Here is a 17,441-nt window from a genome sequence, read left to right as displayed (position 1 = left end):
AGTGAACTAATGAAAGTACATTGACTAAGGAAAGATAAAACGCCTGAGTTTTCTACTCACTTGGAGTGCTGTAAAGTCAGTTTGTGTGCATTGATTTTAAAGGCAATTCTCCTGTTTACAGACAGATTGATGAACAGGATGGGCTTACAGTCCTGCTGCTTCTTGTGATCCAAGTCCATGATTAATTGAAATATCTTGTTATCCATTTAAGTCTCAGTATGCATAGCTAATTCAGTGTAGCACACAACAGCGCTTAGTATGTCAATTTCAATGGCTTAACAACATGATTTTGAGTTGTATTTTCCTTCTTTTTCCTTCATGTTTTGTCTTTTTCTCTTCATTTTATAGTTGGGGTCTGCATTAGCAAGCAATCACAACTCTTTCAAAAGGCATGATGTTATTCTTACAACAAATCTTTCTTGCTCTTAAGGTTTTATTCAAGTCAAAAGGAGAGATCTAATAGCTCTTGCCTAAAGTGGAAAGCACTCTATGTATTTCAGAATTAATGTTCATCGTCGTGAGATGATAGACAATTTTTATCTTCACATGTTAAAAAAGTATGTCCTACTAAAGCTGTTTAAAAAATTGGTAACTCTTCTCTGAGTCGCAGTGGTTGCTTTTGTCCAAGGGCAAGAGGTAAATGAGCAGGTAACAGCTGCAAGAAACAATGCTTAGTAAAGGGAATTAATCCAAAGTGTTTGGTTAGCGATTGGTAATACTTGGACAGGTATTAGTTGGCTAAATACTGTTATTCCATATAAAAAAGTACTTAGTCAGCTTTAGGTCGGAAAGTGCTGTCAACTCCTTGGATAATTTTGTCGGCTATTTTGCCCATGGTTTTCTTCACAATTTTGAGATCGTTCTCATGCAAGAGTTTCTGTGTTAGGTACTTCTCTCGTTTGACCTGGCTCTTGGTCTTTTGTGATACATCCGGAATTAAGTATGAAATAATGAACTTCACAAAGTATATGACATGCTGGGAAAGGTGAAAATGAAAACATGTCAGTCAGGCTGAACAGGACATTATTATTATTATTATGAAGAATAAAACGTAACATTATCTCTTAAGACTCTAAGCTGGTTCTGTTTTATTTTCATCATACTGAAACAGTGTCTTAAAAAGCAGATACGACTAATGAATAGAATAATTGTCTGATAAACAAGAATTTCTGATTTTCTAATCCTGATTTTAACAAGGACTTCTCTGCCTGCTTTGGGGGAACCGTGGGTACCCAGTGCTTCTCCCCTCCATGATGATACTGGTTACAATTTCTTTTCAATTTGTTTTAGGCTTGTTCAAATGATTCTGGGCAATGGACTTTTCTCTGCCACAAGAATTCTGATCTAACCAGTTGCATGTTTCTGATGATGTTGATAGTCCCTAGATCAGGCCCTATATTCCCCTCCCTTCACCTCGGACTGACTCCCATCTTTCATAAACCCAGATGTAGCTCCAGAGGAATGAGCAATTGCTTTTTGATGCTCACCTGGAGACTCACCTCTTGCACTGACCATCTTTATCAGTTTCACTCTGCTAGTGAATATGTATTATGTAGATGCATTCATGAGGCTGTGCACAAACTTGTCTAAGTATATGTGAAAATATTTTTGGTGTAACTGCCCCTTCTATTTCTGATGCTAAAAATAATTTAACAATTCTTGAGAAAAGAACCTGCAAACATGTGGGGCAATCCTCAGCTGAGCTAATGACTTCACAGACCTCTTTTTCTAATGGTGCTACACTTAATTTACATCTCCCAAGCTCTTGCCCATGTTAGCACTTATCACCAGCTCTGATAGCTGTGCCTGGACAGAATGTCTTTGAAGGATTTTCTGCATGGAGGGAAGAGAAGTTCGGGTAAGTAAGTAATGCTCAAAATCTCATACTCCTACCTCCATGACAATGACGAATGCCAGCTTGGCTGCAATGACATGCCAGTAGTATATGTTATGCTCATACTGGTGCTGATGACCAGGAGGGTAGCGGAGATCCCGGTATCTGAAAGCAATGCAGGAATGTCAGGAACTATTTTCAGGAATCACTGCAGTAAGGCACTGTGGCCAGAGGATGGAGCAAGACATGTCCCTGCTTAACGCATCCAGGAACAGTTGCACGTTAACTACAGTAATGGGTAAAATCCTATCTGCAGAGTAAGTTATATTTGGCTGAAACATCTTTTTTTTTTGCCACTATATTAAGAAATCATTAGAAAATTTTTAAAGTGCCCTTTTTATTTTTTTTAAGACTATCAATTATGAGAAAGCCAAAATAAAAGTCAGAATCTTCTGAGTAGCACAAACTTACGGGTGAATACTTTCAGTCAGTTCTTCCATTCAGAATATGCTGGCTTTTACTGTGTTTTAACATTTCTCACCAGGTATCGTTAACTGAACTAGATGATTTAGATATTAAACAATTATATTTATTTTTGTTATTGGAAAAGAATGGTTATTTGACACTTGCCTGCATGTTTGGTTTACAAACCATGGGGAAAATGGCTTGCTTGCATTCTTGAAGTCTGATATATTGAAGACAGAAAGTGTACTGTTTATATACCCTTTCATAGTGTGACTGCTGTGACTTCCATAAGGAGGGACTGAAAAGGACCAGTAATAAACCAGGCGAGGAATCATATCAGACGTAAAAGCAATGATCATAGCCTGCATTTCAGAAAAAAAAAGAAGACAAAAAAGCAGAGCAGCGTTTAAGAAATAAGCCTTAATAGAAAATACGTACTTTTCCAGTGGTTCCCTCCGTAAATGAGCACATAGTTACTCATGGGCATAAAACACTCTGTTTCTGGAATGTGCACTCTGTACAGATTTTAGATTACGCTAGCTCTGCTGGATGCCTTAGAAAAGTTACACTGCAATCCATTTTTTCCTCATGAGCATGCAGTGGAGGTCAGCAGCCAAACTCACCTTAAACTACTCCAAGGTAACCTCCAGCAAACATGCTTACTATCAGATGTGCTTGTGAGATGCTTAAAGAAATCCTGCCTGATGAAACTCGTGGAAACAAAGGAAGAGTCCTTCAGTAATGTAAAATCAGTTTCACCAGGAACCCTGAGGTCTGCGTGAAGGAATTAAATAAATTATATACATAGCTGAACCATCTTTGACCCTAGTAACGTTCCACTCTTTCTGACGTGCTAGCCAGCCCAATTCATCTTGGCAGTTGTTGCCTCATAAGTTTCAATGTCACTACATGTGGAAAGTGTTGTTGATGCCAAGCTAATTTTTTCTCCAGTGGCAGCTGCATAGTGCTGTTTTACATATGACGTGACCATTTGTTTTTATCTTGTTCCCAGGAGAGTCCCTGTCCTACTCAGCCCGCTGGTCACAAACTGGGTAGGAAATTGGATCCGTGGGTTTGTTTGGAAGCCTTTTCTAAACTCATGAACTTCCCAAAACATCCTATTCTGGAGGACAGGTTAATTATGTTTAATCCAATCTCCTCCTCCGCTACTGCAAATTCAAAAGGTTTCCCTGTGAGAAAGACTTTCCACTGGCAAGATCTGCAGCTGAGTGCCTAGCAAGAGGCTGCCCCGCCAACTCATATCAACATCTGGGTGCCCAGCACCTAGGGAGGAGTGTGAAGCTGCACTCCAGGGCTGAAAGAGAAGCCTTTAGCCCATTAAAATGTCAAAAAACATCTAACAACATGGATGGGAAGAACCAGAGCAAAGACATGGAAGAGACAGGTGTGAAGGCAGAAAGGGGGGGGGGGTGGTGAGGCTTAGGTAGAGATGCCTAAAAGGTGCAGAAAAAAGCCATTGGAAGGGCATGAGACAGAGGAAGGGAACAAGTTAAGTGATAATAGTAGCATAAGAGCTGGTTAATGTCTGTCAAAGGGCTAGTACCAGCACAACACAAGAGACAACAACAAGGGGAAGACACAGGGAAAGGAAAGGGCAGGGAGTTGAAAAAGGTGCAAGATCCACCCCACCTCAGGTAGCACCACTGCCAAGTGATGAATGCTATCCTAATGTCTTGCCTTTTGAATTAGCTTACTTTGCAGTACCTGAGAAGCTAAACTCTTGTTAAGATAAAAGTTGCAGAAACAATACTTTAAGACCATGGTCATCAAAGTGGTCAAAAAGTGTGGGTTAGATGAGTGGACAGTGAGGTGGGGCCAGACTCTTTTCAGTGGTGCCCAGGGTAAGGGGCAATAGGAACAACCTGGAGAACAGGAGATTGCACCTGAGTACGAGGAAAACCTTCTTCATGTTCTTCTTTACACTGAGGGTGGCAGAGCACTGGAACAGGCTGCCCAGGGAGGCTGTGGAGCCTCCTTCTCCGGGGACATTCCGAACCCACCTGGACATATTCCTGTGTAACCTGCTCTAGGTGGCCCTGCATTGCCAGGGGGGTTGGACTGGATGATCCCCAGAGGTCCATTCCAACACCAACCATTCTGTGATTCTGTCCAAGCTCTACATCTGGTTCTCCAGAAAATTGTTATAATTGAGTTCAGTGGAGAAGAAGTTAATTTGGCTGATGAGAGAAAAAAAGAGAGGTGTCCTAAGACTAAAATAAACTCATTTAAAATTCTCAAGGGTAAGAGGTTTTTCTGTGCTTTACTCGAGCTTAAATCAAATGTAGTTGGCATGTACTCTCAAAAACTGTTTTTAAGTTTTAAAACTGTTTTTAACTGTTTTTACATGCCACTGTGAAGTGAAAATTATGTGTTGTTTATATTTACATGTAGAGTAGGTGTTTTTGGCTGACAAGAAATATATATTACTGTGTCTTGCAGTTGCAGGGAGACGACCTCACACCTAAATTACTCTGTTTTTAACTGAAGTACAAGCATAAAAAGTTTTATTTAAACATAATTTCTTTCTGTTCATTAGCTCATCCAGTCAGACCATAAATGAACTAGTAGCAAATGAACAGTAAGGCAAAAAAAAATCCCTTCTCTTTTTGGATCAAAGAAGTTTGATGCTGCTGCTTTGTATCATTTAGAAAGATGCTGAAATATGGTATTTACACAACTTAATATTTGCTCTTACTGAGGTTTTTTTGCAGGGCCCTAGGTCTCTCATCATCTTAAATCTGAACCCTGTCTCACTCTCCTCCCTCTCCCAGAACGATCTCCAGATGTGCTCCAGAGAGCTGCAAGGACAGAAATATGAAAGCTAATCCTACAGCGTCCTCTCAAAGGGAAAGAATTTTTCCTCCTGAATTATGGGCTGCATTTCAGAGTATTGCACTGGAGAGCTACAAACAAATAGCACATTCTCTACTTCCCAAGCGTTACTGCACACAGTTTTCCATTTATACCGTAACTAATTAAAATCAGTCTTCAAATCAACAACAGATGCTTTGGTATCATGCAATACCAAGTCCGGTGACTGAGCAGCAAGTCTGAAAACTGATAGTTTTGTGCAAAAGTTGCTTACACGTCACGAGTGGGTGTTGGAAAGGTAATGTATGGGGGGAAAAATGATACGCTACCTGAATTCTAATCAGCTATAACAAGTTACATAGAAAAGAAGAAACACTTTCTGTGAAGGAAAAATCAAGGCAGGGATGGTAAAGACTGATGAACTATAGTAGATATTAGATGTCAAACAAGAAAAAAGCATACATAAAAGAATAAAACCGCTTCCAGCATTTGCTTTATAGCCCATACTTCATCAGCAAGAAATACAGATCTTTTTGAGATCCTTGCAACTCCTGCAGCAGGGTCTTTTGAACGTGACAGTCACTGGTGCTGTGCCCCTTGCACGCCAACAGCCCGCTGAAGCCAGTGGCACATGCACTGCATTCACACTGACATTGGCTATACCTAGCATCTGACATCTCCAAAAAGGGTGAATCTGAAAGAAACATGCCTGCAGTTGAGTCATGTGAACACTGGGGCTGAGTGCCTGTCAAGGACAGAGAGTAAAACCAAGATGTAAATACACTTTCGCACATCGAGGACTCCATGTTTTTAGTGATGCCTTGAGGGTGTAGCATGTAAGGAGGAATTTGGAGAGAAAAAAAGTTGCAAAGCTCAGATTAGCCTCAGGTGGGCCATGACTGGGTAGTGATAAACACCTACTGCTGGGTCATTCGTCTGCAGAAAGCACGGCATGAGTACATTCCTGACAGAAGCCTAGGCATGTCTGAGTGTAGGCATGTCTGAGTCACTGTGAGGTCACCAAAGCCTCTTTAACATTATCCTGAGTATCACAAAGACAATGTCTAAGGTACTTATAACAATATGTTAAAGTAATTTTAAGACCTCATAGCAGCCTTCCAGTATCTGAAGGGGACCTATAGGGATGCTGGGGAGGTACTCTTCATTAGGGACTGTAGTGACAGGACAAGGGATAACGGGTTCAAACTGAAACGGGAAGTTTAGATTGGATATAAGGAGGAAATTCTTTCCTGTTAGAGTGGTGAGGCACTGGAATGGGTTGCCCAGGGAGGTTGTGAATGCTCCATCCCTGGCAGTGCTCAAGACCAGGCTGGACGAGGCCTTGGGTGATATGGTTTAGTGTGAGGTGTCCCTGCCCATGGCAGGGGGGTTGGAACTGGATGATCTTAAGATCCTTTCCAACCCTAACTATTCTATGATTCTATGATTCTATGTATATGCAGCTTATTTCATAGTGGTATTACAACATCCAGCTGGATTGTTTAGGAAAGACATCTAAGTTATCCAATGGCACAACATACTTGCTTTTTCTTCCAGGGCACCAGGAACTTTTTTTACCTTTTATTTTGCAAGTTTTCTAGCTGCACAGTTCAAACTAGGTTATTGATGCACCAATATTGCCTCTACTTCTAGCTATGCTAGAGGAAGCTGTGCTGCATCTGTGAATTTGCATGGGAATCTGCTGGGATTTGCATCGTTTGCTAGGAGAGTTATCATTAACAATTTTTTTGCACAAGCAGTAAACCAAAAGAGCCCCAAAGAACCCCTGGCTCCACCTGACGTTTCTGATGATCTGAACACGTGTTACCAAAGTTGCAACGTTAAAAAATTATTTTATATCATTTTAACACCGGATTTACTACCAGGCCCTGGATGTTCACATGTCTGTGGAACAGCTGGATTTATGTTCGACTTGCCTCTGCAGAGCAGTGTGAAACTGATGGAGCATATGCTCCAGGTTGTTGTCTGCTCCCAGATTCTCTTGTAAATTTTTCATCCTCAAGTTCTGTTTTTTTCTTCTGACATTTCTCTGTGCTTAATTCTCTGCCTTTATGCCCTCCCAAGTCTCCTCTCTACATCCTAGCTATGTTTGCTGTACCTCTTGAATTGCTACAGGGCAAAATAAAGTTCTGCGCATGAATAATGGCTATTCTGGTAGACCTTCAAATACCTGAAAGTACATCTGGTAGCTGAGGCTGACAGAAAATTTTCCTAATCACTGACATCCACCCTGGCCTCCTGTTTCTATATGGCAGCACCCCCATCCCCCAGAATAATGAAAACCAACTACTGAGAAGATGATAACCCAATAGACAGTCAGGTCATGGAAGCTCATCTGTCCATTCTTCAAATGTAGCCTCATCTTTCCAGGGGTAAAACAAACTTTTTAAAATGAAGAAGGGGAAGTGAGAGGAATGTGTAGGGACACTCATCTGGGTGTGGGAAAAAGGAGGTGCACATATTTATCCCTATATGACCTCCATAAGGCAGAACCCTTGGGATTGAGACACCACACTAGCCAAGAACCTAATGACCATAGAAGGTGCCTGAGATACAGGAATACAAGTTCATGCCCTTACTGAAATTTGAATTACTCTTTTACTTGAAATAAGCTCCCTAATTGAGTTAATATCTACAGGAGAGTGCTCAGCTCCATCTTCCTTCCCAAAGACCACCATTCTCCAAACAGCATGAACTTCCTGTGGAAACTTGGGATAAGATGAACGTTTGTCTTCAGACTCAACTACTTTCCCTAAAAGCTCCTACTGACTACAGTAAGGTATGTTAATGCAAGGACGAGGACCTGGAGGAAGTGACAATCTAAGTGTGTGAGAAGGAATCCCTAATCTCATCGTTAACAGTAGAAAATGGTGATCTTGTTGAAAAAGGCTATTAACCATTGCCAGTCTGTGGTGTTACTGTCCCTGCAGGGGTAACCAGTGGTCACTGCTCTTTTAGAATGGCCAGCAGTGAGAATCTTTTGAAAGACAGTATGTATTAGCTACTGCTTATGAATAAGCAATCAAATAATGCACAGTGGTAAAATCCTATGGATTCTTTTTCTCTCCACAATGAAGGCTATGTATAAGATCTTGGTAAATTCAAGGTATGGGAAATTTGAAAGGTCTGAATGTCATTGTTAGACATAAAAACTAAATTCTAAATATTTTAAATAAACTTTTAAAACTAATTTTAAATCCAACTGAAAAACATTAGTTTTCAAACTCTCATCATTCTGACCTGAAAATGTTAGTGCTGCAATTTTGAGCCCACATTGTATATTTAAGTATACAAGAAAGAAGCTGAATTTCTGTTTTAAGTGCAAAATTACTTAAAGCCAAATTCAAATATGAAGGCATTGACCATGAGAATTGTAACAATTAGAAAAAACAATCAATTATAATTTAGCTAAACTTCAACCTGTTTTTTTTTCAAACCTCATGCATTTAGCAGTAGTCCAAAAAGATCTTCACAGTACTCACTACAATTTTAGGAAAGATGGGCTACAGTCTTCATATGTAACAGATTTTTCTGAAGACTTTAGCAACTCTAAATAGAATTTCTTTTCTTTAGATATAATATTATAGACAGTATTCACATTTTGTTACCAAAACATCTGGAAAGTCACTATTTCACAGGGGCTGAAGTCTTAAGACACTGATGCTCATAATTCATTTAGGATCATTTAAGAGCTACATTGCCACATGTGGCATTCCCACATTTGGGTGTAACACCTGCAGTGAAGACATTTTGCCTTTTGCAATTGTTGGTACTGTACTTACATTGGTGACTACAGCTAGAATGGCTATGCCTTGCATGATAGGCTGCCAGGCACCGATGTCTTGTGCCTTCTGTGGAACCATGCGCCTGAACTGGGTTGTCAACTTCCACGCATCCAACCGGATTTCCAACATGTTGTTAATAAGGGCCAGAAGAGGAGCCAGGGGGAACGATGCCACAAACAGAGTGACAAAGCCAAACTGTATAACTGTCAAAGGGAGAGGTTACACACATCAATGAGGCTTTCACTTGGTGGAGATAAGCATGTATGACCATGTATGTATACATGTGGGAGAGAGAGATACAATAAAGAGTAGCTTGGTTCCTAGTGAATCCTCTGTATGACAATATAAAAGCACAACAATACTGAAAAACCTGCTAGGTGAAGGGGACAGGAAATCGTTACGAGTCACAACACATCAAGAGGAACTATTCTGGGTATTTAAACATCCGTTTCTTTCTTATGTCTTCATCACAAAGACCTGGAAATCTAATGACTGTCTCAGTGCTATGCTGGAAAGCCTGAACTAACAATCATCTTATTGGTGTCCAGGTTCTGCAACAAACATGCTGGCAGTGCTGTCACAGAGGAGATGGTGGCAAAAAACCAGAGATCTGCCAGCTCCCAGGAGACCAGTGACAAGTCCTGGTGACTGCAGACCCCAAGCAGAGCAGTGTGACACACAGCTCTGCATACAACACCCGAACATGGCAGTGATCTGCCTTCTGAATGCATTTCTCAGAGGATGGGGCAAACAAGCGGCAATATTCCTCCTTGTACAACCATGTGCTGTTTCCTAATTGTAAATTGGGTTAAGGCTTAGCTGTTTAATAAAAACATGAAAAACTACCTGTAATGGACCACCAAAATTTATCTGGGAAAACATTGATGTTTCCTCTGCCTATGCATGAGGCATTTCTTCCTGCCCATGGCAGGGGGGTTGGAACTAGATGATCTTAAGGTCCTTTCCAACCCTAACTATTCTATGATTCTATTCTACGCATTTAATAAGCGTTGCTTGTATGAAGATTCTCTTTGAAGTATGTTTGTGCCCAGCAGTGGTAGCGAATCTGAACTAAACTGCTACTTACCCATTTCAAGATACTCATAAAACAGTCCAAGTTTTCCAATGGGTTGCAGGTGGTAGTCATGTTCCCAGCGTGGAATGACTTTTTCTGATCTAGCAGCTGCACAGTATCTTCCGATTAGATTCTTAACCCAACTATCAGCCAGGGAGAAAAAGACCACTAACATTGGTAAAATAACCTAAAAAAGTTCAGTAAATGGAAAAAATTGACATTTGTGCCGTTATAGCTTTGAACAGTGGATTTAGTTATGTTCTTGAATTACTGAAAGCCCTTCAATCATGAGTATAATCTTCCATTGCCTTATCCTGAAAGCAGTTATTTACAACCATAAATAAACATAAAAGGGAAATATATCAGAATCACTGTGGCTTATATGTCGTACAGGTGAATGACTGTATGAAATTCAAGGTAACAAACAGTCAAGTTAAATGTAGGCCTGTGGTTAGACAGATGAATTCCTTCTGATCACAAAATTTGCAGAATCACAGAATGGTTGAGGTTGAAAGTGTCCTCTGCAGGTCATTTGGTCCAACCCCTCCTTGCACAGGCAGGGCCACCCGGAGCTGGTTGCCCAGGACTGTGTCAAGATGCCTTTTTAATATCACCAGTGATGGAGCCTCCATGACCTCCCTGGCCAACCTGTGGCAGTGCTCAGTCCCCTCACAGCTAAAAGGTGTTTTCTGATATTCAGAGGGAACCTCCTGTTTTTCAGTTTGTGCCCATTGCCTTTGGTCCTTTCACTGGGCATTGGTCACTGAGATTAGTCTACCCTCTCTTCTTTACTTTCACCCTTCAGGCATTTGTGCATACTGATGGGATCCCCCTGAGCCTTCTCTTCTCCAGGCTGAACAGTCCCAGCTCTCTCAGCCTCTACTCACAGATGCTCCAGTCCCCTATTCATCCATGTGCCTCCTTTGCTGGACTTCAGTGTGTCCATGTCTCTCCTGTACTGGGAGACCCAGAACTGAGCCCATCACCCCATGTGTGGGCAGTGCTGAGTATACCTCCCTCAACCTGCTGGCAACACTGAAGATACCATTAACTTTTTTGCCATAAGGACACATTGCTGGCTTGTGATCAGTTTGGTGTCCATCAGGACCCCTGGTCCTTTTGTGACGAGCTGCTTTCCAGCTGAATGGTCCCCAGCATGGGGTTGTTCTTCCCCAGGTGAGGACTTTGCATTCCCCTGCTGAATTTCATGAAGTTCTTTCTCAGCTCGTTTCTCCAGTCTGTGAAGGTTCCACTGGGTGGTAGCACAACCATCTGACTTAACAGTTTCGCGTCAACAAACTTGCTGAGGGTGCACTCTATCTCCTCATCCAGATCATTAAAGAAGATGTTAAACAGGGCAGGACCCAATAGTGATCCATGGATGACACCTCTAATGACTAGCCTCCAACTAGACTTCATGACACTGACCATCACCTTCTGGGACAGGCCATTCAGCCAGTCTTCAGTCCACCTCACTCTCTGCTCATGCAGTCCATACTTCAGTATCTTCTCTATGAGGCTTTTATAGAAGAAAACGTTAATGGCTTTACTGAAGACCACATAAACAATATCCACTGCTCTCTCTTCATCTAGTGAGCCAGTCATTTCATCACAGAAGGTTAGCAGGTTGGTCACCCATGACTTCTGACTACTAATGACTTCTGCGTCCTTCATGTACCTGGAAATGGTTTCCAGGACTAGCTGCTCCTTCACCTTCCCAGGGATTGAGGTGAGTCTGATCTTCCCATCTGAAAGGCTTGTATGAGAATTTAAGAAAACTGATAAACTGGCTGTAGCCATTTTCAGCAGTCAAATAACCATACTAAAAAAAGGGGGTGGGAGCAAATGTCTATCAACAGAGAAAAACACAAAAGAGTTCTCTTTATACTTGCAGAGACGCAACATAAGAAGAACCAGATCTAGATGCGATACTCAGCATTTCAACATCTAAGTGTTACCCTAGGAAGTGAATTAAAACTTCTGGTCAGATAAAGTTATTTCCTGTACACAGAAGGAGAGTCTCTTTCTGTGGCTGGAGCTGACATCTGCAAGCATGCTCAGTCTAGGGAGTCTTCCTGAGGTAAAAGATGTTGAAAAGAAGGATGGGTCTAAAGGTCCATTCTGCAAGCAGCAGCATATATGGAGCATTGGGGTCTGGAGGAACTCTATGCCAGCAAAGCACCTTAGCTTCAACCCTAACAGTATTTATGGCATGCTTTGAAGTGGGGTCACTATGCAGCAAAGGAGCACAGTCTGTGGGTTTGGAAGAACCACAGTCAAAGGGAATACAATGCTGTGGGCTGGTGCTTATGGCATTCAGGAGGGTGTGAGCAAACTGGGAGTTCCCTACTCCAAGCAACATTAACAGCCGCTGATCAGCATAATATAGGTTCTAGGAGAAGGAAATTAGTCCTGGATAGCATCTTAACCTAAATTAAAGGGAAGGCATTTGTGGTTAGCACTTTGCTTACTTTTTACATTAAAACATGACCTTCCAGAGACCTGCCTTGCTGAAAGAGAGAATATAGGCACTATGAATGTCAAATATAACTGCAAAACTAAACGAGTTAAAATAGTAACTTATGCATGACTTCTGAAAGCCCAATATATAACAATGTATCATTCCACTCAACATTAAACAACAATCTTTAATCTTTTCAGAACTTCTACTACCTCAGTTTTAAATATCCAACCTGAAACACATTGAGTCTGACTTGCAGAGGAGGAAAGCATCTCTGATGAGCCAGAACGACAGACACAGGAGCTCAGAGCTACCAGACCAAAAACACACATACTGTCTAAAAAGGCCCCAAAAGACTAGGCTTGTTCGTTTAGAATACAATACACACCTATCAAATTTAGTGACCAAATGCCTGAACACATCAAGCAAAACCATTATCTTTCAAATATGAAAGAGCAGATTACTTAATAGTTTGAACTTACGGAAGAAGCACTTCTTGAATGTTGTTCCAGATTGCTTTACCTCCTACTATGATGGCAAGCTGGGTTGTGAGCTCAAGGAGACATCCACCTGGATCACACTGAAGGTTGGGAGAGACAGGAGACATTTGTGAAGCTGGGTATCTTTTCAGGCATGAATGAAGCATTTGAAATAGTGCATTCCTGGTTTATTATGGTAACATTTCTTAAAGCAATACAAGAAGACTATTTAGCCAAAGCTTTCTAGGAAGGTATGCAAAAGCCAATTCTAGTCCACATATAGTCACATATGACAGGTTGACGGGTCAGTAGTGAAAGACAGAAATACCAGGTGAAGTCATGCAGATCTGTACTGTGCTGACACCAGGCGAGTGTCACCCAACAGAATAGGAATGCTTCTGCTCATGTTCTTCTCTTTCTGTGAGCCAGTTCACAGATTGTTGAACCACGGGAAGATGAGTTTGTCTGGGTACGTACAATATATTTCTAAGCCCAACTGGTCTCATGTCATGTTCTTTTAATATTAGGGCTAACGAAGGAGGCAATTGGCTTAGGAGGCAGTCACTTTTTGAACCCTCATGTTAAATAACGTACAAGTATGTTATACAATCCTAACTGCAGCAGAATGCCTGGACTAATGGCTCCTGCTGTTTAAAAACAAACAATACCATGCACTCTTACCTCTTCATTGCGATACTTTCCTAGCCAATAAACTGGATTTCCAGGGTGGCCTACAAATTTGCCCTTAAAGAAGGCTATGTAGAAGCATGAAGAATAGTAGTTGACAAATTGAAACAAGAACATCTTTGTGGTCAGACTGTTTTCATAATCAGTTTGTGTCCTTGGAAGCTCTGCAATTAAAAAAGATAAAATAAAAACAAAAGCCAACCTACAAGTAACCTACAAACTGCCTTAGAGCCTCAGCTGGAGATGCATACGCCCTATATGCCTTAATATGACTGAGAGCATTATAAATTAGATTGTACATAATCCCCAAGTATACTGTAACCATTATGCTAATTCTAAAACTATATGGGTTGTAATAAGGAAAGAACTTGTTCTCTGACGGTAGAGAAAAAGAACAAGCAGAAACGCCAATAACTCAGTGAAAAAAAACCACCCAAATCCGACATACTCAGGAAAGATGCAAATGTAACATTCTGAACTGATGAAACAGTATTAAATGAAACTATATTAAAATGCTGCACTACTCCACATAGCTACTTTAATGTTGATAGCCTGGATATAAAGAATAATAATATTTGTGACTGTTTATCTATTTAATGACATGGGAATGGTATCTAGCTTTGGAACAGTGACCTTATTTCATTTATTCCCAAGAAAATAGCTATTTTCCCCATAAACAAAAGCTAATATAATTGAATGTGTTATGCGTTACTGATCTGTTTTCATAAAGCTTGGTTATTACAGCAATTTTCCTTGCTTTGTCTGTTTCACAAGCATAATACTGTAAACAATTGATCTTTCATGCTGCCTATACAAGGACTTTTCAGGCAAAGAGGTCATTATCATATTCCTATGATATTGAGAAAATCTGTAAATTTCTAGATGGTATCATGTGATTTCAGGATTGGAAGATCTTGAAACATGTGGCACAGGTGTTCATCTACTGAATTCTTATTGCACATATAAATGCTATTTTTGTTGTTGTTTTACCCCAAGTTTCTATCTGAGGAACAGCAGTAGCATACCGAAGTCAGTAATCAGGATTGCCACTTTTTCATAGATAATGTTGAGAACCATAATGACTACAAAGCTGATGAGTGAAGCAGTTACTGAAGTGGCTGTCTGTGGAGTCAGGTACTTGCGGATTGCGTCTGTTCCACTAATGTGCTGTGACAACGTTGCAGAAAATGCCAGGAAAACTGAGAGCCTATAGACAATGATTCCAATAACTGAAGCAATAATCAAAAGAATCTGCCAAGGAAATGCAAGAAAGACGTTAATGTTAAACCACTGGTTTTAGGAAAAAGGGAGTTTGAAACTACTTTTTACAGTAGGCAAAAGAAAACCAGCTATGTGCCTGTCATTCCATTGCCAGAGGATGATCAAATATGGTAGAAAGCACTAAATATAGAATCCATAGAAGAAGCCTTTTTTTTATGCACTGTAGTCAATGTGCAGCAAAGAAAAGAGATGCTCTGGTTTATGTCTAATAACAAGGTTTGTACTGATGTAAGCAAAGATAATGAGATGTGTAATCAAATCTTACGCATCAAAGCATGCGATGGAAGAAATCTCCCTCTTTTGACATTGGGCAATTGGCATAGGATGGCAAATGTACTAGCAAGTCTGCACTGATTATATAGGGGGTTGTTCCTTCCTTCTGCATGATAATATTAAAGATTACATAACCTCCAAAAGAACAGACAAATTTTAGGTCAAGTCGTGTGGTCTGCAGGAGTTGTAATAATGATCCACACACCCTATCTTGCTTGCCATCTCCTCTCTTTCTGCTTCTCTTCCTGCTTTTATTTCTTGTTACTTCTCTAGCTACTATTCAGATTGAGGTCCATAGATCTGTGAATACTTTTTTCACTGTCTCTGCAAACTGCCATGAATCCACCTGCCTCCCCTTACCCTGCACATAATGAGTGAAGTAGCACAAATGATAAACCCAGACCAAATCTCTTCCCTTCAATCTGGAGTCCTGCCTATTTAGATCCAACAGTAAACTACTCTTTCCTTTGTGTTACAGACGTGTTAACGTTGAGGCTCCCCTGGCTGCCAGCCACCGCTCTATCTCCTATCTGTCTCTTGTCATCTAGGACAAGATCTTTTCCAGCTGCTGTTTGTGCTACAGGCAAGGAGGACACAAAGCATGCTAAAACACAGAGTTTTTCAAAGTGACCTCTCTGGGCATGATCACCATGTTATATATTGTTCCGTGGGTGACTGGACTGCTTTGAAGTTTTAGTTGTAATTAAAGCAGGAGCTCTGAAAGATTAGAGAGCACCCAGATTTGCTTTGTGGAGTGAAACGAAAAACCTGAAAGACGTCCAGGACTGTGAGACACGATATTGAAGCAAATGGCTGGAACAAGCAAGATAGAAACTGGCAAGGAGGAGAGCATATAAACCAAAGTCTTTCCCCTACTCCCCCACAAAAAGCAGAAACATTTGTCTTAAAATAATGAGGGAAAAGTCAGTGGACCGCATTTGCAAGCATAACTCACAAGGTACAGCTGCAGGATATTTTGATGTGCATTTTCTATTGACTCTATGCTAATGAGCATTTGGTGACTACGGCTACCTTCTTCATGTGGCTCTATACCTATTGGGCTTGGTTTATGAATCAGATGGCAATCCAGCTGAATCTGGCCCATTGTTACCTTTCGTTCAGCTCAGGATCTTTTTTTTTAAGACACTTGCTAGAGAGGTGTCTAAATTAAAAGAGAAGAACTAATAAAAAGAGAAGAACTTTACCCAGAAGAAGACAGCACTTGTACAGAAAGTCATCCGCATGCACTTCCCGCAGGCAGTGTATGGCACGTGTTCTTCTTGCTGTAAAAGATTAAGAACAGATCAAGGATGCACTCCATATTTTTTTTTTTCCTTAACTTTTTTTTTGCATGCTTCAATCAAACCCTTTACTATAATAATGACAGAAAAAGGGAAGGAAGTCCCTGGTTTTGTTTCCTTTCCTGCTTTGTTACCCTGGAAACTCACATTTACTCATGATTTCAAAAGTCTTGCCTGATTACAGGTATCTTTTGTGGGTTTTCTTTTTGGCTGCCCATTCTAAAACATAAATGACTTCTATAGAGGCTGAGTGTCCTCAGGTCTTACTGACTTCAGCTATGACAGGGCACATAGTCCTTTTGAATGGACACATCCTTCTTGGCTGATCCAAGATCCAAGGCCATTACCTTTCAAACCTCATTGGCTAAAACTAGCAGGCACTAAAATTCCGGTCCCTGATCTCTGCAGTTCTCAATTTATCCCATAGGAACAATGGAATGGCTTTTCCAAGGAAATGTCTACCCAAAATAGTGGTGTGAAAATTCACTGAGTCTTTATAGGATCTCTGAGGATCAAAATCATTATGGCTTAGCATATTCTTCACTCTTTGAATTGTCTGAAAAGGACTTTCCAACTATGACTTTATACACTGAAGGATTATAAGCTTTTAAACAGAACCATTTTTTTTGTAGTACAAGATATTAAAAGAAGACATATATAGGATAGTTTCAACTATGGCAGTTAATTTTGAAACTTTTCAAGTGCCCTCTAGTAAACATTAGTATGACGTGGATGGAATGTGAAAGCAATGCAAATGCTCAGATAAATGCTAGGGTGATATATTGACAGAGAATAATAAAAAGTGAAGCTGAGCTGAAGTGAGCCACAAAAGCTAAAGCTACTCAAAATGTATAACAAATAGAGATCTGCACTAAGATCCTCATAAATATGAATCCTATTTCATTAAAATGAGGATTATCCTTGTCCCTGTGAGTTTGCTGTTATTA

At 40.6% G+C, this 17,441-nt stretch overlaps 1 protein-coding gene across 2 annotated transcripts in view; it reads right to left on the bottom strand.

Annotated features, from left to right (window-relative positions):
• Positions 1-415: 415 nt before the first annotated feature.
• ANO6 (anoctamin 6) overlaps positions 416-17,441 on the bottom strand; it is a 75,556-nt gene continuing 58,530 nt past the window's right edge. Inside the window, exons 12-20 of one of the 2 annotated variants that reach the window (XM_062612633.1) lie at positions 16,399-16,476; positions 14,665-14,890; positions 13,634-13,803; positions 12,956-13,053; positions 10,025-10,155; positions 8,935-9,140; positions 2,465-2,661; positions 1,894-1,999; positions 416-976 (exon numbers count right to left, since the gene is read on the bottom strand). In XM_062612633.1, the coding sequence (XP_062468617.1) occupies positions 770-976; positions 1,894-1,999; positions 2,465-2,661; positions 8,935-9,140; positions 10,025-10,155; positions 12,956-13,053; positions 13,634-13,803; positions 14,665-14,890; positions 16,399-16,476 (1,419 nt within the window). In that variant the 3' untranslated portion in view covers positions 416-769. The remainder of the gene's footprint in view (positions 977-1,893; positions 2,000-2,464; positions 2,662-8,934; positions 9,141-10,024; positions 10,156-12,955; positions 13,054-13,633; positions 13,804-14,664; positions 14,891-16,398; positions 16,477-17,441) is intronic. The other variant, XR_009963588.1, reaches the window with a different exon arrangement.

Source organism: Pezoporus occidentalis, unplaced genomic scaffold (assembly GCF_034315485.1).
Source record: "Pezoporus occidentalis ecotype Australia unplaced genomic scaffold, CSIRO_AGI_Poc_V1 ctg100, whole genome shotgun sequence".
Classification (NCBI taxonomy): domain Eukaryota; kingdom Metazoa; phylum Chordata; class Aves; order Psittaciformes; family Psittacidae; genus Pezoporus; species Pezoporus occidentalis.
This window is presented reverse-complemented; position numbering and strand designations above follow the sequence as displayed.